The 26,903-nt window shown below is 40.5% G+C and overlaps 1 protein-coding gene across 2 annotated transcripts in view; it reads right to left on the bottom strand.

Moving 5' to 3' along the window:
• LOC126354204 (intermembrane lipid transfer protein VPS13B) overlaps positions 1 to 26,903 on the bottom strand; it is a 192,381-nt gene that overhangs the window by 156,298 nt on the left and 9,180 nt on the right. For both annotated transcript variants that reach the window (XM_050003660.1, XM_050003661.1), the window contains exons 2-5: positions 9,388 to 9,522; positions 5,523 to 5,700; positions 5,300 to 5,405; positions 874 to 1,058 (exon numbers count right to left, since the gene is read on the bottom strand). In XM_050003660.1, the coding sequence (XP_049859617.1) occupies positions 874 to 1,058; positions 5,300 to 5,405; positions 5,523 to 5,700; positions 9,388 to 9,474 (556 nt within the window). In that variant the 5' untranslated portion in view covers positions 9,475 to 9,522. The remainder of the gene's footprint in view (positions 1 to 873; positions 1,059 to 5,299; positions 5,406 to 5,522; positions 5,701 to 9,387; positions 9,523 to 26,903) is intronic.

Below are 26,903 nucleotides of genomic sequence, written 5' to 3'. Positions count from 1 at the left end.
CAGGTGTCCTTAATATGTGCAGCCATTAAGTGCTAACTATGTTTTATATGATAAGTTATGTGGTGCAAATGGTGTGTAGGTCAAAGAACGTAGTAGAACAATAAGGGCAAACCGAATGAGGCAGCTCTATCCTGATTTAGGTTGCCTATGGTTACTAAATAAGTTCATGCAAATTCTGGGCTGATTCATTCATAAAAACCATGGTGGACCAGCTATCCTATCCTCATAAAGGCACAGATACTCTGTCTGTATGTATCTTTGGAGCTATTTATTTTCACTGTATCAATATGACAAATACTTTACCATTAAACAAATATATAAAGATAGGAAATACTACTACTACTACTACTACTACCACCACCACCACCACCACCACCACCACCTCCACCAAAACCATGCAGAAGTATTTTAATGTTAAAATCTTTTTCTGAAGGCTTATTACTGTATTACTTTTTGTTGGAATTCACATTGCCACCTACTGTGTTTGATACAAAAGCATTTTAATAGACAGCAACAATACAGAATACATAGCAAAACATAGGTCACTTCTTGTTACACTACTACAACTGTGATCATAGATACACATGCAAACTTCAGTTTCTCACAAAACATAGGCTACTGAGCACCCTCTAATTGATAGCATAGGCTGACCTTTTGTCTTAATCATGGTAATTTCATAATCAAATCCCATATCTGTATTCAACACTAGCAAGGAAATATTTCCTTTTGTTTAATAGTCACAGTAATATGGTAAAATTAACATTCGGTTTTTGTATGTAGTGCAAAATACTTCTTAATATTCGAAAAACACTAACAACTGTAAGTTTTACAGAGTATTAAAGGTGAAACAAAATATTTAACATTATATCTGACCTGCGAATGATGGCTTCCATTCATTGTTCGCAGACTGAAGAGTCACAGTTTTCACATTTACTGATAAAACAATGTCTTCTTCCACATATTTCAAAATCAAATTGTTACATTGGACATTAATGTTACTGACTATCCTGTTGACCATACTCTGAACATATCCTGGAGGTGCAGAAATGTTCTCTTGGCTGTAACAGAGCAGAAACTATAAGAAGTATGAATCCTAAATACACAAGCCCAATACAAACACTTCCAATGAAGTACAAGAAAACCATATACTAATCAAATGCTGAAACTTAAATTAGAAACGACTGAGAAAAATGCTAAAAGTTAACTATTTTACATTTATTTATTTTATGAGGTTTTGCGAAACTATCTAATTCAGAGGTATTTTAGTTGGTTGCAGAACAAATCAGTACTTTGACAGTTCACGGATTGCAGATCTTGAGGAACAAAAGATTTGCTGTATTGTATGCATATTCAGTGGAGCCTTGTTTATTTGGTTCTATTAATTCAGATCTCTGGTTCACCTAGATTTTCTTTCTTTTTTAATAGTATTGTAACTGTACATTATAGTATTTCATACTCCAGAAGTATAGTCACACCCACCGATAATGAACCTAGCAGCACATCTCTGAAATGCTTCAATGTCTGCCTTTGATTTCACCTGGTGGGGATCCCAGACACTTGAGAAGTACTCATAAACGGGTCGCTCAAGTGTTCTACACTTGATCTCCTTTGTAGACAAGCTATACTTTACTAGACCTCACCAGATGAACCAAAATCACCATGCCTTCCCTACAACTGACCTCATGTGCTCATTCCTATTTCACACCATTTTGCAACATAATGTCTAGATAATTTCATTGTTGTGATGGTGTCATGCAGAATACCACTAATACTGTATTCATGCATTACAGGAGTGTTTTTCCAACTCATCTGCATTAACTTACATTTTTCTACATATAGAGCAGCAGCTATTCATCACACCATACAGAAATTCTCTTAAGTCATCTGGCATACTACTAAAGTCACTCAACGACGACACTTCCCTGCATGCTACAGTGTCATCAACAAACAGTCACAGACTGTTGCTCACCCCATCTATCAGATAGTTTACGTGTAGAGAACAAGAGCAGTCCTATCACATTTCCCAAGGACACTCCTGAGAATACCTGTCTCTGATGAATACTCACTAAGATAACATACTGGGTTCTATTACCCAAAAAGTCTTCAAGCCACTCACAATCTGTGAACCTATTCCATATGCCAAGATCTTTAGCAACTGTTTGCAGTATGACACTTTGTCAAACACTTTCTGGAAATCTAGGAGTATGGATCTGCCTGTTGCTCATAGTTCACAAGCTATTGTGTGAGCAGAGGACAAGCCAAATTTTGCCCAAGTGATGCTTTCTACATCTGTGCTGATCTGTTGACAGGAGCTTTTCTGCCTCAAGGAAATTTACTATATTAAAAATTAGAATATGCTCAAGACTTCTGCAGCATGCTAGCATTAGCGATATTCATCTGTAATTTTACAGGTCTGTTCTTTTACTCTTTGTATATATGGGATCCACTAGTGTTTTTTTCTAGTCGTTTAGGACTTCACGCTGGGTGAGAGATTCGTGATAAATGTGAGGTAAGTATGGCATCTATGCTGATGAGTACTCTCTATAAAAATGACTTATTTGTTTTCAACTGTTTCAGTTGCTTCTGAATGCCAGGGATGCCTATTTCTGTGTCCTCCACAGAGAAGATTGTGAGATGGCCAAATGATGGTGTCCATGTGATCATTCTGTGTGAATGATGTTTTAATTGCAGAATTTAAAATTTCAGCCTTCCGTTTGCTGTTTTCTATTGATACACTAGACTGATCAACAAATGGCTGGATAGAAGCCTTTCACCTTCTTAGCAATTTTATGGAGAACCAGAATTTTCTTGGGTTCTCAGCAAGATCTTTCACTAATGTGTGACAGTGTAAGTTGTATGTTTCACAAATCAGTCTTTTTATAGATCTGTGAATTTCTAATAACTTCTGGCTGTCAACATTTCTGAGAATGCAACTATTTCCATTTCCTCAGCATTTTCTCAATTTTATTACTAAACCACAGTGGGTCTTTTGGATCCTTAATATACTTCCTTGGCACATACCATTCTGTAGCACAATTTACAATCAGTTTAAATGTTGGCTAAAATTCTCTACATTCATCATAATGGAACTAAATGGTGTCCACTCATTGTTAATACAGAATTGTACAGCTCCATATTTCTCCTGTTGGCTGTGAAATGACACAGAGGAGAAAGGCAATGGTAGATAGTGACAAGAGAGAAAAAATTGTATGCACTACATATAGTGGATAATGGGAGTTGTTCAACATTGCTGCTGAATTTGATGATGGAATTTCAACAGTGTCATATTAGATGAATAACGGAAAAGAAATTGAAAACTTTTGTTTCAAACTGATTTAGAGGACAATCTGCCGAGTCAACAATAATTGGTCCCGGAAAAATTAGGGTAGGCAATTGGTGAGTCCAATGGAGCAGTTAGTACATTGAATAAGATACATGATGTAAATGTTGACCCATTAGAGTTTGTTGATTCATTTGCATATATTCCTGCAAGAAGCCACCAGAGTTCAATGATGCATCTGCAAACATTCCATGATGCCAAGACGCATAGACATAGATGTTAATGATGTAAATGACTGGTAGCAAAATGACAATGATTTCTGATGATGGAATTACAGCTATTTGTTCATCTGCAGAAAACAATGATAGCTGACAAAGTTGCTGATCAATCTGAAAACTTTATTATGCCACATATACTGTCCAGCCACATCAACGTGACCACCTGTCAAAGGACTAAATAACTACTTCCTGCAGTACAGACCATCGTGATAAGTCCGGCAAGGTACCAACACGGATGTAGAGCCATGATGACTCCAGTGCTGTAGCCAGCTGTGCTAGGTTTCTCAGTTGAGGATCCATGGTGCGAAAAGCCCAACTGAGATTGTCCCACAGATCCTCGACTGAGTTTAAATCTGAGTTGTTTGCTGGAATGCAGAGTATGGTAAACTCACACTGGTGCTCTTCGAATCACACAAGTACACTGTGAGCTGTGTGACATGTTGTGTTGTCCTGTTGATAGAGGTCATTGTGCCGAGGAAATACAAACTGCATGTAGGGACGGACACGGTCTCCAAGGCAGATGCATATTTGTGTTGATCAACTGTGCCTTCCAGAATGAAAATATCACCCCAGGAATGCCAAGAAACATTGCACACACTATAACATTTCCTCCTTGTTTGCTTTCAAGATTTTTTGCTCTACATGTCAGCGATCATCTGTCCAATGGAGAATAAAATGTGATTCATCTGAAAAGGTTGCCTGTCGCCACTCAATGGATATCCAATTTTGGTAATGATGGGCTCTGGCCTTTATGACCAGTGAACAGCAGTCAGAATGGGTTCATGAACCAGGCACCTGCTGTGCAGGCCCATACACAGCATGTTCAGTGAACAGTCACTGAGGAGATATCTTTGGTTCACCTGGGTAGTCATATACTCAATAATTGCTCACATATTAGCCTGTACACAGCCATCATTCACCCATCATCTATGGCCTGTGGTGTACCACAGTTGCCTTGGCACTAGATTTGGCTAGTACCATTTGGCCATGCGCGATATACTTTAATCACGGTATCATACAAAAAGTTTATAAACTTAGTCATTTCAGAAATGCTTCCACCAGCCTTGAGTCAGAAGCCAATGATCATGTCCTTTAGTATATGAGGTAAATCGCTCTGTTTCCATATTACAACAATGACTGTGCCATTTTCTGCATCCCCAACATGCTATATATGCCCTCCACTGCTAGTATTGCCAGCTGCTGTCTGTGAGAGGTTATCCCATGCCGACACTAAACATAGGTGGTGGTCACATTATTACGACAGGACCATGTAAATAGGCAGTTTCGCAAAACAATGCAGAATGTTTAGTGGAAGCAACTTTGGCTCAAAAAACACTGGTGAAACTGATGCATGATCTTGTGACGGGTCCAGATTAGAAGATAAAGAGACCATTTTGTGTAGTCAGTCATCATCAAATTAATCACAAACCATTCTCTTTTCACTCAATAATTCAATCATATTAAACTGCTTTAATTTTTTATGTTTAGTATATTATTTCATGTGTGTTTGTGTCTACCAAATAAAAACCATGATGCACTGGATGTGTTTAGATAATCTGCACATATGATGAGAAAGCTGTCCTAAAAATAATCTACGCATTTCTCTTTATTTTCTGACTTTTCTCTCTCACTCATTTATTTGAACAAACAATTGTGATTAAAATCAGCAAGGTGCATTTCAGACACTAAAACAACAGCTTAGTTTCGGCACACCAAATTGCAACAAAATGACAAAACATACTTCCTTGGCTTCCTACGTGATTCCTTTGCGGCAACACCAGTAGTTCCTGAATGACCGGCTGCTTCTGGACACACAGTATCTTCATTTTTTAAGTTCAAAATGCATTCTGAAAAAGAGAGCACACAGATCCAAACTAGTGGCAAATTTTAATCCTGGTACAATCTATGTGAAACTTGAATTACACCCCAAATAAAATACATTAAGCATTTTTGGAGAAACGAACCAATAGTGTTTATTGTGATGCTTATAGGTTCAGAATTCAACTTCGTCCAAGGTACGTGAATCAGGAGTTCATGTATGTGACCACTTGCAAAGCTGAATGGCAGCTGCAGTTCTTGCTCCAAGACTTCAAGTCGAAGCTCCAGATTGTGAAAGGAAGCATCTCCTCCCCATAAAGAAACCTACAACAGAATAACTATTGGTATTCATTTTCAAATATGTATTGTAACTAACGACAGACTCAACTATGACAAAATTCAGTATGATAGTCCAATTCTATATCAAGTTCAGCTACTGAATTTTACAGAAACCGTAATCTTCAGGCACCAAGTGTGGCAGTACTTGTCATACATAAATAATGAACAGGCTCACAAGTTCATATTGTATTCATACAAAATCTTTAAAAATGTCATTTACCTTTACCAAACATAATGATATTTATACAGTGTACAAGAACTTTAAGGTCACAATCATATGACCAGGACATGATTCTAAACACAGAACTCTGTGATAATGAATTAATGGCTAGGAATGAATCTTTAGCATTTTATTGACACAAACAACTTGAACCTTACAGTAACAACTGAAGGTCAGAAAGAATACATTCAGCTCTGTGGTACTCCATTGGAAAATCCACTGACAGAATTCAACTCTGTGATTAAAATCATATAGTTCCATAGCTTGCTCATGTTGTTTATGATTGGAGGGTACATGCTACTTCATCAGTACTCTCCACACTGTATTCCTCTAAAAGAGTATTTCATAGTCCTCCACACAATTAAATGTAATCTGCTTAAATTCTACAGTACAAAAAATTCTTTCTTGAGACTCTTCACAAACTCTCTGATTTGATTGCAACAACTTATATTCCCAGTGAGAAACTACAATGAAACTTCTTTCTGCACAGTCACTCAATTTTCTGGACACTACATTATGCTGCACCAGTCTCAAGGACCGGTCATGCACTGTACACAGTAGCAAACTCCACCTCTGTGTATTTATTATGGTAGCACCGCAACACCGATATAGCAAGAATATTGGGTTTTTGTAATATTTGTAACTTTAATCACTGGGAATTTATGAAGCATCAGTTTAAAATCCACAGAGCAGTCATAGTGTTTTACCATTATTCCAATGCTCTCTCTCACTCTCTAAGTGAATCACTAAGATGAAAAAAAAGAAAAAATCAAATTAAATGAAAACTGATTGTTAAGAAATCTAAACAGTTTACAGACACATGCCTGACACGCAATGTCCCTTACCTCAAACTATTCAATTTCTGATCATCTACCGTCTGTATAATGTTTGTGATACCCTGTATGTTCACATACATGCAATTACTATGCAAACTATCTCATAACCCTTCTACAGCATTCCAGACTTCCCTAACAAGCACTACATGTCGACTAAGAATCAGTTATCAAAGCATGGTGGCCACATTTTGTCTGATGTCCCCAATGTCTGTGAAGTATAAGGCTTTCAGGGTTAATTTAAGGTGGAGATACATAAAGAAATCTGCCAGTGCCAAATCTGGAGAATAAGGAAGAACAGTCACCATGCACCATGTATTGACCAAGAAAGTTGAGGACATGGATTGCAGTGTGCAGACGGTCATTGTCATGAAGGAAATTCCACCATCCACTCAGTTACAGTTCTTACCCCCCCCCCCCCCCCCCCCCCTGGAAGTATTGCAGTAGCCATTTCAAAACTTCCATAATGACAGTTTCGCTCTTGGGTAGAAATGAATGATGTATCAAGCCCTTCCTATTGAAAAAGACAATCAATATCATTTTAATCTTTGGTTTTATCAGCTGGCTATTTTCGGAGGTGGGGAAGATGATGAACACCATGCCATTGACAGTCACTTGGTCTCCAGATTGCATGGTAGCACCAGGTCTCACTTGTCTCCTATAATGATGGATTCCAAAAATTGTGGATTCCAGTCAGATATGTCAAAGAAATCTCCAGAATCCACCAGAGTTTGCTTCTGCTCATTTGTTAGTGTGTTTTGTACAAATGGGGCATATAGCTTCCACCTTTTTAAAAGTTCATGAACAGCAGTACTTACACTGTCTTGTTGGATGCCGTCTGTGACTGTGCTTATTGGTGGTCGACCCAAATGCAGCTCATACTTGACACCTCTTTCTGTCTCTACAGCATTTAAAACACACACACACACACACACACACACACACACACACACACACACACACACTTTCGACTCACTGCTTCAACGCTGTACTCCTTGAGTCTCTATTTTCATTTTACTTAATTTGAATCAAAATTTCATGTTGAAGTATTGTTCCATTTAGCACTCCATTTTACAATACAAGTTCTCACAGTGACTTGGTTGCACCATACACCACTGCTCCACTTCGGTCATCTGAACAACAGAGAGTGCTTGTTGACATACAGGCCATTCACTGAACTTTTCAGATGCAGCTTGGAATAATAATAATTATAATAAAACACTTGCATATTACTACATCAGGCCAACTGAACGTGATTCATGACAATTTTTTGTGAGCATGTGAGGTCATGTAAGTGAATGTATTTGAAAATTAGTTGTTTAGTATGTTACTATTTTTAATCTAGATCTTGTCATCATCATCATCTTTCTTGGGTGTTTATATGAGATTGATTTGACAGTTATGAAAAGATGTGCAACATGACATCTACCACAGTTTTACTTTTAAAAGTACGGAGTGTTCACTAACTGTACAAAATGCCACAAATATGGGAAAGTGATGAAAACGGTTAAAGCTTTTTTTTCTACACTAGGGATGGGTTTATGTAGCAGTGCTGAGAGGACAGTATTCGGAGGTCTAATCATAGAGGCACTTGGTTTGAAAAATAAATGCTTGCCATTTGTGACACTATTATGTTAGCTGTTTTTAAATTTTTCTTCAGCAGTTCTGTTTTCATAGGACTAGGATGACCGAACATGTCATTTTGTTACATTTATTTTTTGTTTTTTCTGTTTTGCAGATACAATTGTGTCTTATTTTCTGTAGCTATTTTGTGAAAGTGTTTATCTTTTAAGCGTTTCCTGAAAGTTACGTACGTTTTTACTCAGTTTTAAGAACTCTTGAGGAATGTGCTATATTTTGGTTGGCATCAGGTAATTCAGTTAAGTTACATTGGTGAACTGAAGTTATTGATAGAGAATGTAGCTCTCCATTTGCTGGTTAGTTAAAGTTTGTGAACTGCTGACCCATATCCGTTTCATGATAATCAAGGAGTTAACTTTGTAGTGAAGATATAACTACCAACTTCACATCAAAATCGGCTCATGTTTTTTTGTGACAGTTGCTATTAGGTGGTTGTTGGGCATTGTTAAGTTCAATTTAGCTGTACATGATACTTGAGTATAACAATACCAGTTTTATATCAAAACTGGTTTTCTGTATAGTTTTTGGTATAAATGCTATAATATGGTTGGTTAGAATCACGCAGATTAATTTAGCTGTACATTTTAATTGAAAATAATGATACTAACTTTAGGTTAGAATTCATAGATTTTTTAAGAAAGATAATTTAATTAATTTCTTTGTTTATGGGTTTTCCATTTTGTGCCTGGTCAGAGCTCCCAATTTCCTGTAGATGATTCATTAATTACATACCAGATACACCTGCTGTCATGTAGTATTTGTGTGCATGTTTTTCATAAATGTCAAGTCATATTTACACAAACTGGTTACATCCACCATTTTGATGTTGTTGTGGATCACAGTTGATGTCCAATACTAAAAGGTTCAGTATTTCCATAAGGCCGATGTAATTCTTTGAACTCTGCAGGTACACCAACAAGTACATGAAAGCAAAATAAACAGTAAACATATTATAAACACATATTTTACAATATTTACCTGTGAATCTTCATGTCTGAAATTCTTTATGTATTTATCCACATAACTAAGTAATATAGGTGTGATGTATGATTCCAGTTTGAACATAGCGGACTTTTGTTACCACAGAACATAGTATCTTCAGACAGCGAAGACCTGGAGAAAGAATACATCATTACTACATTAACTGCAATGCAAAACAGATTACTGAAATTCAAAAATTTCTACAGAAACATTGTCATACTGGTGAAAAATTTAAACTGATGTACATCTATATATTCATATAATTCACTACAAAAATAAGAAGAAAAGGTTTAAAAAGAAGAGGCTTGTAGGACAAGAGTAAATGGACCAACAATGTATTTGCATTTGGAATTCATTAACTATGTATTATATAATTACTAATCTTATGGCAAAACATACTGTATGCCTGGGAAAAATTTTAACTCAAGTTTGGGACATCAAAGTATACACTTTGCGAGGTACTGGTAAATGTTGATCACACGACAGTCAGAATGAAATAGTCATGGAATAAGTATTGTGTCATATGGCAACTCATGACATTTCAAAGATATCTCCCCCAAATAAGCCATGGGAGACATAGTACAAGTTTAGATTGGACAAAGTTGGAGCAGAAAATCAATCAGAATGATCATTTGAAAGAAACCATTCCAGCATTGATCTTAAGTGGGTTAGGAAAAGCATGGATGGTGCATATCTAGCTGTTCAGATAGGGATTTGACTTTCACTTCTCCAAAATGTCAGTCAAGTAACTTAGTCAGTACATAGTTCAGTGTAAGGTAAAAATATGTGAATGATCATAATCAAGACAAAATGATTGGCCACATTTCTCCAGCCTGCTGACTATCCTGTGCATACGTGTGCTAAGGCAGAAGGCTGAATAGTACATAGAACTGCTGTCAACAAATAAGCAGAATTTAAAATGTATCCTTACTGTAGACACTGTATTTTAAAGGCAACTGCAAAGAAATGATACTTTACTAACCCAGGTAACACAATTTTAATAATGCATTCTGAACCACTAAAGTACTATGCCAAGAAGAAAAACAGCAGAATGGATGACCATCCTGAAATGCCCCCTTCATGGATTTGTGCACAATATATATCCATGGAGTACTATGCAACCTTCCCAAGTCTAAAAGGTACTGCTATCAGATGTTATTTAAGCTGGAATGGCACTTTTATTATCACATTAGCATAGCTTGGTTGTTCTAGGTAGTTCCAGAATCCAGGTGAAGTGGAGGTTTTTGGTTTTGGTTTAGGGCGCAAGAACAACCAGGGTCATACATGCCCATGTCAGAACTGTAGAACAAGAAGACAAATAAGAGGAGTTAAAAATGACTACACATTAATGCCAATTGACGGAAGAGAAGACAGTTAAAAACAGGGACATGCAGAAAGGTCTACAAAATACGCCATAGGGAGCCAGAGGTCCTGAACTAAAGATTAAATGTCCTTCACCATATTGCTAAGATGGATAAAAAGTAAAACACGGTCGACAGCCTGGGCATCGTTCAATAAAACAGCCAATAACTCAGATGACAAACACAAATAAGAATGAAGGCAGTTAAAAAAGAGGCATTCAAACAGGAAATGGCAGACCGTCAAAGGTTGAGTGCAATGACCACAAATTAGTGGGGGATCATCACTTAACAAATGGCAATGGATAGAAAGACAATGCCTGATACGCAGTCTAGCTAAAATGACCTTCTCACGGCGAGAGGGCTGAAAGGAGATCGTCCAAGCCGCTGTGAGAGGCTTAAGAATCTGGAGCATGTTCTCATGAAGGGAGAATCAGTGGTAATGCCAAAATGACACCACCTGCTGACAGGCAGCAATGTAGAGATCATCATAGGGAATGTAAGAACTTGCAAGCTGAGGTACAAGGACTGCAGTCTTGACAGCAGCATCAGCGGCCACATTTTCTGTCAGACCGACACGCCCAGAAACCCACATAAACATCATCGTGGCTCCATCAAGAGTGAGTAAGTGACAGCTTTCCTGGACCATTGCAGTAAGGGATGGACAGTGTACAGCACACAGGGGCTTCAAAGGGCACTGAGAGAGTCGGAGCAGATGACGCAATTGAAAAGTCTGTGCCACCAGATGTATAGCGTGGTCTGATACAGGGCAATGAGCTCTGCTGTAAATACTGAGCAGTGCTCTGGAAGCCAATACTGAAAATAGTCAGTGCCAATAACGAAGGCACTCCCAACACAAGGTCAGCCATGAGCCATCACTGTACACAAAGGTACTATCGCGAAGTTCTGTGCAAGGGTCGTGAAACTGATGGTGCTAGAGCAAGGCAGGAGTAGTGTCCTTAGGAAGCGAATGAAGGTCAAGGTGAACACGGACCACAACACAAAGCTAAGTTAGTGAACACTTCACATCCATCAAGAAAGTGGCAGCTAACATGAAGTTAAGCTGCCAGAGAAAGAGCCGAAAGCAAACTCCAGAAGGTAACAGAGAAGAGGGACACACCCCATACTTGGGATCAAAGGAGTCATCAAAGGAGGACGCATAGGATGGGTGGCCACACATGGCAAACAGCATGCATACCTGCTGAGGAGAAAGTCACAGTGGTAGGACGGCGGTAGTTCAGCAGTTTCAGCATACAGACTCTCAACTGGTCTAGTGTGAAAGATGCCAGTGGCCATACAGATGCCGTGATGGTGGATAGTATTGAAATAGTGTAAGGGGGATAGACATGCAGATGCATAAATGAAACACCCATAGTCGAGTTTCAAATGGACAAGGGCCGGTGCAAATGGAAGAGGATGGTTCAATCTGCTCCACGGGAAGTACCACTAAGGACACGTAGGACACTGCCAGGCCACCATACAGCGGGCTGAGAGGTAAGATAGATGGGAGGACCAGGAAAGTTTCCTATCGAGCCTGACCCCCACGAATTTCATATTATCAATGAATGGAAGAGCAACAGGCTCAAGATATAAAGACAATGGAAGAAATCAATTATGCCACCAGAAATTCATACATATGGTTCTGACAGGGGAAAATGAAATCTATTGTCGATGTTTTGTAAACATGATCGAGACATCGCTGAAGACGCCCCTCAATGAGACAAGTCCGTGGAGAACTGCAATACATGGCACAATCAATAAGAAAAAGGGAGCCAAAGATGCCCGGCAGAAAACAGGCCATTACAGGTTTAATAATGATAGGAAAGAGGATAGCACTCATGACAGAGCCCTGGGGCACACCGTTTTTCTGGATAAAGTTGTCCAATAAGGCAGAACTCGCATGCACCTTGAAAACTTGGTCGTTTAAGAATTCCTGAAAGAAATGGGGCAAATAGCCATTGAAACCCCACATGTAGAGAGTACGAAGGATAGCAGTCCTCCAGCAGGTGTCGCAGGCTTCCTCCAAATCAAAAAACACGGCCACAGTCTGGGATTTCCGCAGAACACCATTCATGACCCGGGTTGACAAAGTGAGAAGATGGTCAACTGCAGAACGCCATGCTTGAAATCCACACTGTGCCGTTGTTAGTAAATTGCTAGACTCGAGCCACCACACCAACCGGACATGAGCCATACATTCCATCACCCTGCAAGCACAGCTGGTGAGAGAAATTGGGTGGTAGCTAGAAGGAAGGTGATGGCCTTACCGAGCTTAGGTATGGGTATGACAGTGGCTTCATGACAGTGCCTGGGAAAAGTGCCCTCTGCCCTGATGCGGTTGTACGTATGAAGGAGAAAGCCCTTGCCAATAAGAAAATGGTGCTGCAACATTTGAATGTGAACATTGTCTGGTCCAGGGGTGGAGGATCAGGATGAAGTGAGAGCATGATCTAGCTTCCTCATAGTAAAGGCGGCAGTATAGCACTCATTACTCTGAGAAGAGAAGGATATCGCCCAAGCCTTCTCCACTCGTTCCCAATGAAGGAAGGCAGAGTGATGGTGGGAGGAGCTCGAAATCTCCACAAAATGGCAGCCTAAGGTGTTGGACATAGCAATAGGGTCCACTATGATATATTCTGCTACTGTCATGCCAGAAACTGGGGAATGGATCTTGGACCCAGAAAGCCGTTGGAGGTTGGCCCACATGATAGAAGAGGGAGTGGAACTGCTAAAAGAACTAGTAAATTAAATCCAGCTAGCTTTGTTGCTATCCTGAAGAATGCGAAAATACTGTGAACACAATTGTTTATAATGAAAGCAGTTTGCAACCATGGGATTACAGTTAAAAATGTGGAGAGCACATCACCATGCGCAAACTACATCACGGCATGCCCACCAACGGACTGTGACATCGCACAGGAAAGAGGAAGTGCGAGGAATGGAATGTTCTGCGGTGGTGAGGATAATGTTTGAAAGATATTCTACCTGGTCATCACAACTGGGGTAATGTTGTTCGTCAAATGTCGCTAGTGGTGAGTAAAGCCTCCAGTCGACCCTAGTAAGCTGCCATTTGGGAGTGCACAGAGGTGGGGTAGGAGTCAGCAACCAGATAGCACATGGGAAATGGTTGCTTGAACATGTGTCAGAGAGAATGGACCACTCAAGACAATGTGCAAGTTGGGCAGTGCAGCAGGTTAAGTCCAAATGGGAATATGTGTACGTGGAGTCTGAAAGGAACGTGGGTGCTCTTGTTTTAAGGAAGATGAGATTATGCTGACTGAGAAAGTCAGCCAAGAGGGCACCTCTTGAACAGGTTCTGGGAGAACCCCAAAGGGGATGGCGCACTTTAAAGTCACTGAGCAGCAGAAAGGAGTGAAGCAGCTGCCCAATAAGCTGGCAAAGTGGTGACATCGAATTAGGGACAGATGTAAACAGTACAAAGCGAAAGGGTCAAGTGAGGAAGGAAAATGTGGACTGCAACAGTTGGAGCTGGGTAGTCAGGGAGATGGGTTGGCTATGATCATCATTCCAGATTAGCAGCATGACTCCCCCACGAGATGGAATGCCATCCTGGGGGGAAGGCCAAAGTGGACTGGGAAGAAATGCGAGAGCTCACAGCGGTCGTGAGGATGCAATTTTGTTTCCTGGTAGCAGAGTACAAGGTGACACTGTGATTCTTTGTTGAATCGAAGGCTGCCAACGTTCCATTGGAGGAGAGCCATGAAAATGAAAAAAATGAAGGGGTGTCATCTCGGCGACTGCCGAGTGCCAGCCTTTGAAGACTCACTGCTACAGGGCACAGTGGCTGGAGGATCCTGCTCCATGAGGTCAACTGAGGCATTGGCATTCTCCTTCTGTCAATCTGTGGAGTCCAGTGCAGAAAAATGGTTGGTGGTGTGCACTAGCAACACAGAGGTTGGCCGAGCGAGGGTATCACGTGGTGACACCATCGAAGAGGATCTCAGAGTCAACAAAGGAGAAGACCGTTTCCCTTTGTTTGATTACCTGCAGCCTTTCTGGTTGGCAGATGAAGACTCAGATGTTTGTTGGTTGGAGGGATGTAAAAAGTCTTCCCAAAAGTATTCCTTCTGTCCTTTCCAGCCTGCTGGTTGTGTAGCATGTGACTTCGCCCTGTGCGGCAGAAGATTGGTGGCTTGGTGCACTGCTGGAGGAGATGGGGATGCTACTATGATACGGGGCGATTTTACAACTGTGGTGCTAAATTTGAGATCACACATCTGCATTCCCATGTCGTCCGTGGAGTGAGATGTAGCAAGAACAGTACTGTAGGTGCTAGATGGTAGAACGCAAGGCTTCCGACTAGCCAGCAACTTGCAAACGACTGGATAAGGCACTTTTTCCTTCACCCAGATCTGAACAGCCTGCTGTGGCACTATCTCGGGAGGAGGTGGGATAGACACCATTGCAGTTGATAGAGCCGCAAAGAGGAGGTGGACAATCTCCCTCATGAGCATCCGTACCACAGAATACACATTTGGCTGGCTGTTGACAGGACTGTGGTTGAGTGTAGTTGAAATGACGACACTGGTAACAGCACATCAGGATTGGAATGTACGATCGAACTGTGAGAAGTTCATAGCCTGGCTTGATCTTGAACTGAGCACCACTCTATCAAAAGTAAGGAAAAAAGTGTGTGTGGGAACTAAGGATGCATCTACTGTTTTCATCACCAAATGGACTGCAATGACACCCCAATGAAAGAGGTGTGTCTGGATTTCTGGCTCAGTCAGACCATCAAGCAGCCTAATGTAAATAACACCATAGGAAGAATTCAGCATTCACTGGGCCTCAACACGAACAGGATAGCAGTGGAGGAGCAAAGCAGCAAGCAGTTTTTGTGCTTGAGAATCAGGAGTCGTTGCAAAAGCAAAGTGCCATTTCATAAATGGCAGCAGGAATTCACAGGACCAGCAATTGCATCAACACCTTACTGAATAATAAACGGATTCACCGTAGTGAATGACTGACTGTCTTCAGTAAGTGAAACAACAAGGGACTGTGGCACAGCTGGGAGGGTCTTTGAAACTTTTGCCTCATTCCATTTTTGTTTGGCAGACGCTGACAGTGAAAAAGATGATTGGCTCACAGTGAGTAAATCCCCCATTATCACCAGCACCTCCAATGGTGTTCTCCTTCCAACTGGACGCCTCCTTAGAAGGGGGAACACTCGCCTTAGGTGATTGTTCACACCTCAGGTCACACCTGAAAACCTGACAGGGAGACCAATTGGCAATCAGAAGGTAGCAGCTCAGGCAATCATCCCTCCCTGGACCTGTCCTTTACCAGGGGATATGTGCGAACACTACATGTTACACATCAGACGCATGGGCTGGCCTTCAGGAGCACCCAGGGAGGAAGAAGAAAAAAGTGGAGGAAAGATAGGAGAAGGGGAATGAAAAACAGAAAAAGAAAGAATGAAAGACAGTGGAAAGACTGTTCTGACATCAGCAACTGAATATACAGAAAGAATTTCCAACAATATCCCAGACATATTTCCCAAGAGAAGGGAAAAAGAAAAGCAAGAAGACAGCCATGCAGCACGGAAGGGAAAAGATGCTGCATAGGATTTTCTCACAGTGAAGCAAGCACAAAGCCGTCAAAGAGCAGCAAGCCTCCTGGAGGGAAAGGGGGGGGGGGGGGGTTGATCATCCTCCTTTCTTTCCAGAACTTGTGAGAGCAGTAATATTGTGGTATGTTTTCAGGTATGTATGATTGCTTCCAGTTTTTTGTGGAGCAATAAGCTGTTTCCATGAACTAGGTAGTTCCACAGATTCAAATTTTATTACAAGCTCCAAAAGTAACTAGTCTCTAGTGAATTAGCTGTCACAATACGCTGTACTGGACATTAAGAAAAGGCCTGCTGCTGTCCCTCAGAAGGGATGAAGATTACTGTTTAACATTCCATAAACAGCAATGTCAGAAGAGATGGAGCACAGCTTGGATTATAAAAAGATGGGGAAGGAAACCAGCTATGGCATTTTCAAAGGAACCATCATGGCATTTGTCTGGAGTGATTTAGGGAAATTGTGCAAAACCTAAACCTGGATAGCTGGATGGGGTTTGACCTGTTGTCCTCCCAGATGCAAGTCCAATGTGTTAACGAATGCATCACCTCACTCAGTGCTGTCTCTTGGGCTGCAGTAGAAGACTGGTGTCCCTACCAGCCACATTTGTTACCATCCCGCAGCATAAAAAAGTTAGATCTTTGTAATGTTAGACATTATAGAGTAAAAATATTTCACAACACTGTGCCCTGGGTCTCTTGCCAAGGTTTGAAGAACATTGCTATTCCAGACAGCAGTAGCGAAGGATATATTCACTTTCCCACTCCCTGATATCACCTATGCTGTTTCCCCACACCTTAGCAGTGAAATGGAATGATTAACGGAATTCAGAAAATCTCTCCACTGTTTCCCCCTAATCTCTTTAATTGTTAATATTGCCCACATCCTTACAATACAGAGACTGGCCAAGTATTTGGTTGCAAATAAGCACTTCAACCTCCACCATACACATGTTTACAACTATTGATGGAATTAGATGCACTGTTCCACCATGGCATAACTTTGCTGTAGAGCACCCAGTTGCCTTTGCTGAGAAACTACAGTACTTAGAGGTGGTTTTATACGACACAATTACATGAGCATTTCACAATGCCATAATAAGCTTCAACCAGTCAGTCGCCATCTACAGACAAAAGGCAAGTGCTTTCTCTTGTGTTTTCAACAATACCAACAGCAGGTGTTAAGTATTGTCAAAAAACAAAACAGAACTGATTTGCAGCAAGTGTCTGAAGATGACCAACAGCTGTGTCATAAAAAATAAATATATCGGAAAATTAATCACTGACTCTCCATAGACAATACATCATTTTTTTCCAACCATGCAGATGCCTATCTATCTGTCCATCTGAAATATATCCCTTTTACAGGGAAACTGCGGAAGCTGAACACTCAAGGGCTCCGGAATGAGGTATCAATCAGCACATGGTCGGAACAATGGAATAGCACTGTTTGGCCAGTATCAGCACAGTTGAGCTATGCAACAGGTGGTGACACACCTCATACTCCCAGCACATCATAAAACCCTAATCTTCCCCAACAAAGTCATTGACTGACCATTTGGTTCATTTGCACAAGCCACTGATGTCTCTAAGCTACTTGGCAGAAACAATCAGTCTCTCCTCTCTACCATTCAGATTTATATTTTGGATTGTTCTTTAGACTGTAATGTTCTTGACAGCCTTACTTCAGACTTCCAAGTAACAATATTTGATCTTTTACACTGTATGTGTAGGTTTGTCCACCAACAACTATGGTGATGATGACATTCACACGAGCACACCATCTATGGATACCAAACAACTTCAGCAGTAGTTTCAAGAACAGAAACGGCAGTGAACAAAACATATTACAAGCACAGAGGTGGAGTACTTTCATGTCCTGCTTTCACCTATTATGACAATAACTTATAACATAAAAATGGAAGGTGTATCTGCAAAGACTACAACATGTTTCTACGCATTACAGAATACCTCACCTAAGCTGTAGTGATCACAGCTGCTTGTGCGCTCTCCCCCTGATAAGCTGTGCAAATCGTGTACTGTCAGCAGACTTCACTGGAATCATCATCTGAGTTGCTAAACCACTTGGGCAATCACAGAGAGCATTTTGCAGTAACAAACTTCTGTCACAATTATATAATGCTGGGCTTATGACTGTAAAAGGTTTGAATTGCCTCCGCCAACTAGATGGTTCAAATTCAAAGAGCTTAGAGTTATATACCAATTTCACAGTCTGTGACAGTGTGATTTGTTTCATCCCTGACTCTGAAGTTTGGCCAACAGTATTATATCTGCTAGATTTTAGTGTTAAACAATAATTTTGCCGTAGCATGAGTTCTTCAGAGAGTTTGACATCCATCCCCAGCTTTATCTGCCTCTTCTAAGACAAGGTAAAATCCAACTGCTCATCAGAAACATCTGTCCTCCAGCTACATTCCTGCCACAGCTGTTTCATATAAGACGGCAGAGCACTGATGTTACCTTACATTCACCAATACTTGTGAAGCATGTCAGGATACAGCTCATAACAGTTCCTCGGCTTAGGTGCACATGAGCAGAACAGCTTGAAATATTGCATAACAACTCTCTATAGAACCTTTAGATATCTCTGCTAGCTGAATCGTCAATTACAACATTTCAGGCTGGTAAGTTGATACAACTTCATCATAGTCATTGGTGAAATCGAAAAAATTCTTCCACTTCTCCAATGTAAAGTGTCCCACAGCACACATTAGCTAACTGTAATAGGCAGCCATTACAGCTTCTGCTTTCTCTCACCAAGAACATGCAAACTGACTTAGTCAATGCATATATGTGAATAACATTTGATGCACAATGACAGCAACAGCTCTTAATTAACATATCATTCAGATTGTAGTGGAAAACTGATTAACTTTTGATACTGTTTGTGCTCAACTGGTTCTTTTATGTGATATTTACTCAGATGATAGTATAATGCAATTTATACAAAAAAATCCAAGTCTGTTAGGTCTCAGGCTTACAGCTGCACTTTTCTGCACCTCAAGTCAGCCTCCAAACTCACACTATGTGCAGTAATGTGATCACATGTACTTCACAGGTGACACTGGGGTCATATTTTCACACAAAAATGAAAGCACCTCATCTGATTCTAGTGACATACTTTCTCAGTAGACTGATAAGATATTTTTGGGTTTCTAGTTGAGTTGACAATTCCATTTTGGCACACAATATTTTGGCAACACAACTTTTTCAGGTGCTCTGAGCAATGGTCTTATGTGCTCTTGCTACCTAGATTATAAACAGTCTCATATGTATTATTATGATCACACAACAAGTGGAACATTCTACCAATTGTTCAATTTTTTTATGGCAGAAATCCACTCCTCAGTTATGGAGTCATTTGAGAATCACTGTGTGAATGTCCTAATTCCTGGATCATTAGATATTCTCTTTCCTCCCCAAAGTTCTTTCAGCTTGCTGAAAAGATAGAAATCATATGGTGCAAGATCTTGACTTCCCAATCAGCATCACCCATGTCTGTATGGTTTTGGTCAAATTGTTGGCATCATTTTAATACAGCTATATACAACATTGCATCTGACGCATATACTTCCAGAATTTCACAGTATATCTGTGTGTAATTTAGATATTTTGGCCACTAGAATCATACTGCCCCTGTACTCCAACTTTGGAGTACCCATTGCCTCACCATATCACACATGCTACGAGGTATGTTTTTTAAGTAAATAATGTTCTGAAATCTCAATAATTTTATTTTTACGTGAAAGCCTGTACCTTAATCTACTTTTCTACAAAGTTTCCATCAATAATGAGGCACTCGTCATAACGTTGTACCAGTTTTTGAATACCTTCCTCATAGAAGTCTGCCACTTGACTTGTTCACCACTGCGTTACCACTGTTTTGACTTCGTCATCATTTTGAAGACGCTGACGGCCCAGGTGTTTCTTCAAATGCAGGAACAGATGGTAGTCACTGGGCACAAGATCGGGGCTGTACAGAAAATGATCTAGCGTTTCCCATCGTAAAGATGTGATGAGATCTTTGGTCTGATTCGCCACATGCAGATGAGCGTTGTCTTGCAGCAAAACGATGAACTTGCTCAACTTCCAAGACTGTTGCTTTGATTCTGCTGTGACGTAGGCCACACATGTTTCATCGCCTATAACAATTTGGATTAAGAAATCATCACCGTCATTGTGGTACTGCTTAAGGAAAGTCAATGCACTGTCTAAACCATCCGTCAACATTTTTGGTGCCCAAAGTGCGCACAATTTTTGGTAATTCAAGTGCTCGGTCACAATGCCATACAAAACACTAGAAGAAACATTAGGAAAGTCATCCTGCAAGGAGGAAATCGTAAATTGTCTGTTTTCTCTCACTTTATTGTCCGATTCCTGCACCAAACTTTCATTAACGACCGAAGGATGCCCACTCCCTTGTTCATCATGCACATTTGTGCACCCATCTTTAAATGCTCTCACCAACTTTCTTACCATTCCATCCTCATAATGATTTCTGGGTAAACTTCACAGATCTCATGATGAATATCAATCGCTTTTAGGCCTTTAGCACTAAGAAATCTTGTAACAGCCCATACTTCACAATCGGCGGGACTCACGGTTATCGGCGGCATCTTAAACACTCAGTACACAAAATATACAAAAAAGAATCAGAATCTAATACCTCAGTGAGTAGATTAAGGTACTGGCTTTCATGTAAAAATAAAATTATTGAGATATCTTAGCATGTATTTTTTAAATTTCAAAACGGTATGTACTTAAAAAACACACCTCGTATGATGCATCTGTTATCCATACCGCAGCAAACTGGTATCAGCAGAAAAACCGAAACATGTACTCACTTCTGATAACATGCCACTCTTGTTGAGCACTGGTATTAGCATGGGACAACATGTGTCACTTATTTTATTAAGTCCCTACATAACTTAAAATACCTTGTTGTTAGAAAATGGGCACATTGTTTAGCATATTTGAAATAAATGGAAAATGTACCACATCTAGTCCAGTGATCTTTCTTCCATCAAGAGTCTAAAGTTGTTATCTGTCATTTTCACATTGTTATGATAGTTAAAATTACGAATTGTTTTATGGTCTTCTGTGGTAAAGCAATTTTGGAAATCCTTAATTAATTTCATGAGAGCTTTTCTGTGAATTGTCTGATGCCATGGAAGATTGTGCACAAAGTAATCCTATGTGAGGCACAGTGTGTAACACCAACTCAGAAGCATGCTACACAATTTGTTACTGATAGGTTTGGTCAACACAGGAGTGTTACTGAGATGCTCCATGGATTCAAATGAGAATCCCCAGAAGAGAGACTGACATTCTATCTGTAAAACACAACTGAAAAAATTTAGAGAATAGGTACTTGCAGCTGACTTTAGGATGATCCTACTGCTGCTGATATGCATTTTGCATTAGGGCTGCAAAGACAAGATGAATCAGGGATTGTACAGAGTTGTATAGAACGTCACTTTTCCCTTGCATCATTTGTGAGTGGAACAGGAAGAGATATGACAAGTTGTGGGACGTGGCACCCTTCACAATAAACCATTCGGTGGCTTAAAGAATATATACAGAGGGGTCCAGAAAAATTAGGACACTCTTTGATAGTCAATATTAAAGGAGCAAAATGACATACCACTACAATTCTTGCATGGGGAAAGGGTTAATTTGTGTGTTCAACACAGCATCCAAACAATATTGACGCTGCTGAAATGCTGACACATCCTTATTAGTTTTACCTCCACTATTCCAGCTTGTCCAAACATAGCTGACACTACCTGCATGTAAGGTAATTCATGACCTATTACATTACAGAACTGACAACTCAATGGCTAACACCAATTATAGTGATCATGGTGGTTGTCCACTATGGTAGGTGGTGGAAAGATGTAGGAGGAGGTCAGGATGCTAGTAATCCACCACCCAGGCAGACTAGCAGTGAGGTAGTGAACGGGTGCCAGGGAGAATCTGACATATTATCGATGTGAAACAGCAGTGATAAATCACATGTTTATTACTCCACACTACAATAGCTGTCCTGATGCACAGAGAGACTAATGCCTGATGGGCATAAGCCAAGCAGCAGTGCCATGCAGATGAGGAAGCGATTGTGCCAATTGCCAAAGCAAGGTCAGTGACACCAGCCATGTCAGCGTCGAACTGTGGTAGCCACATTGCCTACAGGCAGCCAATTAGCACCGGATAAGACATGCAGTGGCATGCAAGATTACAACATGGCTTCAGTGTGTAAGAGGGAGCTCACTACAGCAATATCTATTCAGAGCAGAGGCAGACCGCCAGGAATTTGCCTGCCCAAGCAGTGGTGGATAAGAGGCTGCACAGCCTTGGATGAGAGAGAAAGACTTCTGGATGGAAAGCCAGCAGCAGCTGAAGTAGGCCCCTGAATGGCTCACTGGTTAAAGGGCATTAAGTCCACAGCATAAGACTTGGCACCAGCAGCAGGGATGCAGCTAGCAGAAGTAGAGTCTGCAGAGGGTGACAGTTGAGCACTGCAGACTCTTAGACTGATGTAGGTTCCTCCTCAGGATAGTGGCAGGCAGACTGCGATACCTTTGACTAAAAATGATGAGTATTCATACAGCCTTGGCCAATCCTTGTTATGCTACAGCATCGGTTTTATCAGGTAAGCCACAATAAACTGTGGCTCGGATGTGAAGTAACCAGGCCAACAATGCTGCAATAGTTCTGCCTTCCTGCTACAATGCTGATATTTCCATTCCTGTTGTGTCTTTGATGTAGTAACCACCTGGCATCGTAACACAGTTCTTGTATCAGCAACAGTCCCCTGATGCCATAACATTTGGCCAGCTCTGATCTGACCTGCTTATGCAGCCCCCTCGTATTAGCTGGAGCAGGTGTTTTAACTTTTACTCAACTGTGACAAATTAATTATTTGTAGTGCAACAATTTTCGCCTGTAGTTGTTTCCACACTCAATAAGAGATGTATTCAATTTTCTTTCCTTTGCTGTTCTTCTTTTCTTCCTTGACACATTTGTGTGTGTGTGTGTGTGTGTGTGTGTGTGTGTGTGTTTAATCTTAACTGTGTGTTCACAGCCTCCTATAGAAGAGTATTTAAAAGTTTGTGGCAATTATCCCCAGACTCTTCAATATACACTGCCTGCCAAAAAAAAGTGAAGCACCCAAAAGGGGAGGAGGAAACAAAATGAAACTTCTTGGGTCAGTAAGGGATGTTATTTCAATTATTACAAAACTGAGTCAAATTTACAAAGAACATGGCAGTATGAGGTCATTTATCAGTATGAGTATGAATCCCCTCTGGTCTAGATGCGTGTAGTAATCGGGTTGGGAACGGTGTCATAATGCCATCGTATCCTCTCCTGAGGCAAGCAGCCCACAATTGTTGTAACTGGTGCTTTATATCCTGGATACTGGCACTATGATGGTGTTGGTATTCAAGCTGCTCCTACATTTGTTCTACTGGGATAGATCTTGGGATCTTTCTGGTCACAGGAATATCTCATCATAGAGACATGTGCCATGTGTGGACAAGCATTGTAGTGTTGAAAAATGGCACCATGATATTGCTGCACGAGAGGTAATGCAAGAGGATGTAAGGTGTCTGTGTGGCATTATTGTGCCATTAGAGCTCCCTCACACTCTACCAGCTATGAACTGAACTATGAACTCCATGGCCCCTGCTTGACACCAGGAGTAGCACCACTGCACCTCTCCAAAAAAACTGGAAGAATGGGACCTCTCTCCAGGTTGCTGTCATATACCACAGTGGTCATCTGTGATACTGCAAAACCATAATACATCACTTAGCATCAAGCTGTACCATTCATCAACAGTCCACACTTCCCAGCCATGGCACCACTTGAAACATAGCTGTTTGTGCTGTTGTGTTAATGGCGGACTACACATATGATTATTATTCTCTAGTCAGGCTATTGCTAATCTTGGCCAATGGTGTAGGATGACACAGAATATCATGCGAGTCCATTACTTGTCCTCGGACGGCAGGTGCATGTGTGAAGGGGTTACAATGTGTTTGGTGTAAAATATGGCGAACCTGCCTTGTGGTGGTCAGAATTGATTGACCAGAACCTTGGCATGTATGCTTGCTCGTGTTCCCAAGCAATCTAACACTGAACCACTGGCACATCCAAATGCCCCACAGATCTGGAGGTTTCACAGTCCCACAAGAGTTGGCAGCACCTCTGTGTCCTTCACAGTGATCATTCAACATATGTCACTGTTGACACTACTCATATACCTTAGCATTACCAGTAACAAAACTGCACATTAACAGTACTAATGTACTCAGATGGCTGCTCTAGATATCACAGACAATTGCAATTCTCAATCATTTACATACCCAGCAATGGTGTATACATATACAAAGTTATATCATCATCCTACCAAGTCGTTTTGGTGTTTCACTTTTTACTCCAGCAGTGTATTTTTGGGTCCAAATAGTACAACTGCCCAATAAATTAATATGTAGCCACCTCGTGGCCTCATACATTCTTTGTAAAATAATTTATTACATCACAATCACAATGCTGAAATGTGATTCCTTTGAATTTATTTATGTTAAAACTCTTAAAGGCTTTTTAAATTTAAAAAAATATGTTATTAACATTCTACATCTTTATCCTACATATTTATCTCTCAACATAGTTACCCTGGTGACAAACACATCTCTCCCAACAATAGACCAGTTTGTTGATAATGTCGCTGTACAACACTAGACTACCTCTGCTTGCACTGCTTCATCACTCAAAATGAAGTCTTTGAATGTGGTCTTTAAGCTCTGGAAACAAATGAAAATCAGATGAGGCCAAGTCGAGACCATATGGAGAGTGATCATTGGCATAAAACTCATGGTGTCAGATTGTTGCAGATCTCACAGTGCTCCCATGTGGTCTGGCACTGCCATGCTGAAGCAGTGGGTGTTCCATGTGTGGGTGAACTCTTATGTAGTTAGAAACTCAATCACAGCACACTGTTTCTCAAGCACCAACATAGTTACGTTACACACCACCATGTTATATGCTACAATTCGTAGTCCTCCAGTGGCAGAGGGTTGCAACTTGCATCAACAAAATGAGAAAGTCAAGCAAGTAACATGCATGACATGTAATATCTCAATGAACACGGAATGATCATATAAAATTAATTGTTGGTAAGGTGGGTGCCAGGTTGAGATTCATTGGGAAAGTCCTTAGAAAATGTAGTCCATCAACAAAGGAGGTGGCTTACAGTACACTCATTCAACCTATTCTTGAGTATTGCTCATCAGTGTGGGATCCGTACCAGGTCGGGTTGACAGAGGAGATAGAGAAGATCCAAAGAAGAGCAGTGTGTTTCGTCACAGGGTTATTTGGTAAGCATGATAGCGTTACAGAGATGTTTAGCAAACTCAAGTGGCAGACTCTGCAAGAGAGGCGCTGTGCATCGCAGTGTAGCTTGCTGTCCAGGTTTCGAGAGGGTGCGTTTCTGGATGAGGTATCGAATATATTGCTTCCCCCTACTTATACCTCCCAAGGAGATCACGAATGTAAAATTAGAGAGATTCAAGCATGCACGGAGGCTTTCCGGCAGTAGTTCTTCTCACAAACCATACGCAACTGGAACAGGAAAGGGAGGTAATGACAGTGGCACATAAAGTACCCTCCGCCACACACTGTTGGGTGGCTTGCGCAGTGTAAATGTAGTAGATGTAGATATTTTGAACAGATGTCAGCTGAAGATGTGCTTGTTGATGCTGCAAATTTTGCAATTTTGACTGAGATAAGCCGATGCTGCAGTGTTCATCTTCGGCATGCCAGTGCAGAAGTTGTCACAGGATTAGCTGATTAAAAAATCCATGCAATTTACACCATTATTTATACGTAAAAGCCGACTTCAGAATTTTCCTTTTTGTGAGGCAACGTGTGCCAGATTCATATGACAATTTGAAATTATAGAGTCACATATCTTGCAGTTAACATCGCTTCCGTATAACCTTTCCTTGATTGTGTCAATACTCATTTGTATTGTTATATAGTGTGGAATTTCGAACATTTGCGAATGCCAACATAACTTGTACTTTTATTGTCAACTGTAGGCTTAAACCTATTAGTGTTATTTTACAATTATTGAAGCAGCAGGCCTATCCTCCTTCAAAATAATCATTCTTTGATTTCCTGCATAATTATGTGGGAAATATGTTATTTCAGATAATTTTTGGATTCTTACAAAACTATACTTTTGAAAACATTCACAAATTACTGGTACAACTGTTCTGGATTACTTATTTCATAGCAAACCAGGGCTTGTGATTCATGGTTACTGCGAAAGAATAGATCACCCCAAATTTCAGTATATATAAACACACATTTTCAAGAATTTTAGGAAGCTACCATTGCCCTGTGGATACTCTTAATTTGCAGTAATTCGACATTTGTGATTCAATCATCTTCAGCTTGAAGCTCCTTTTTCCATGTTTGCTTTAACGATACATGTTTTTTTGGATGGGGTCTGCCTTTAGCAAAACACAATTTTGTTTTTTATC

The sequence above is a fragment of the Schistocerca gregaria genome, chromosome 3 (genome assembly GCF_023897955.1).
Source record: "Schistocerca gregaria isolate iqSchGreg1 chromosome 3, iqSchGreg1.2, whole genome shotgun sequence".
NCBI classification, from domain to species: Eukaryota; Metazoa; Arthropoda; class Insecta; order Orthoptera; family Acrididae; genus Schistocerca; species Schistocerca gregaria.
This window is presented reverse-complemented; position numbering and strand designations above follow the sequence as displayed.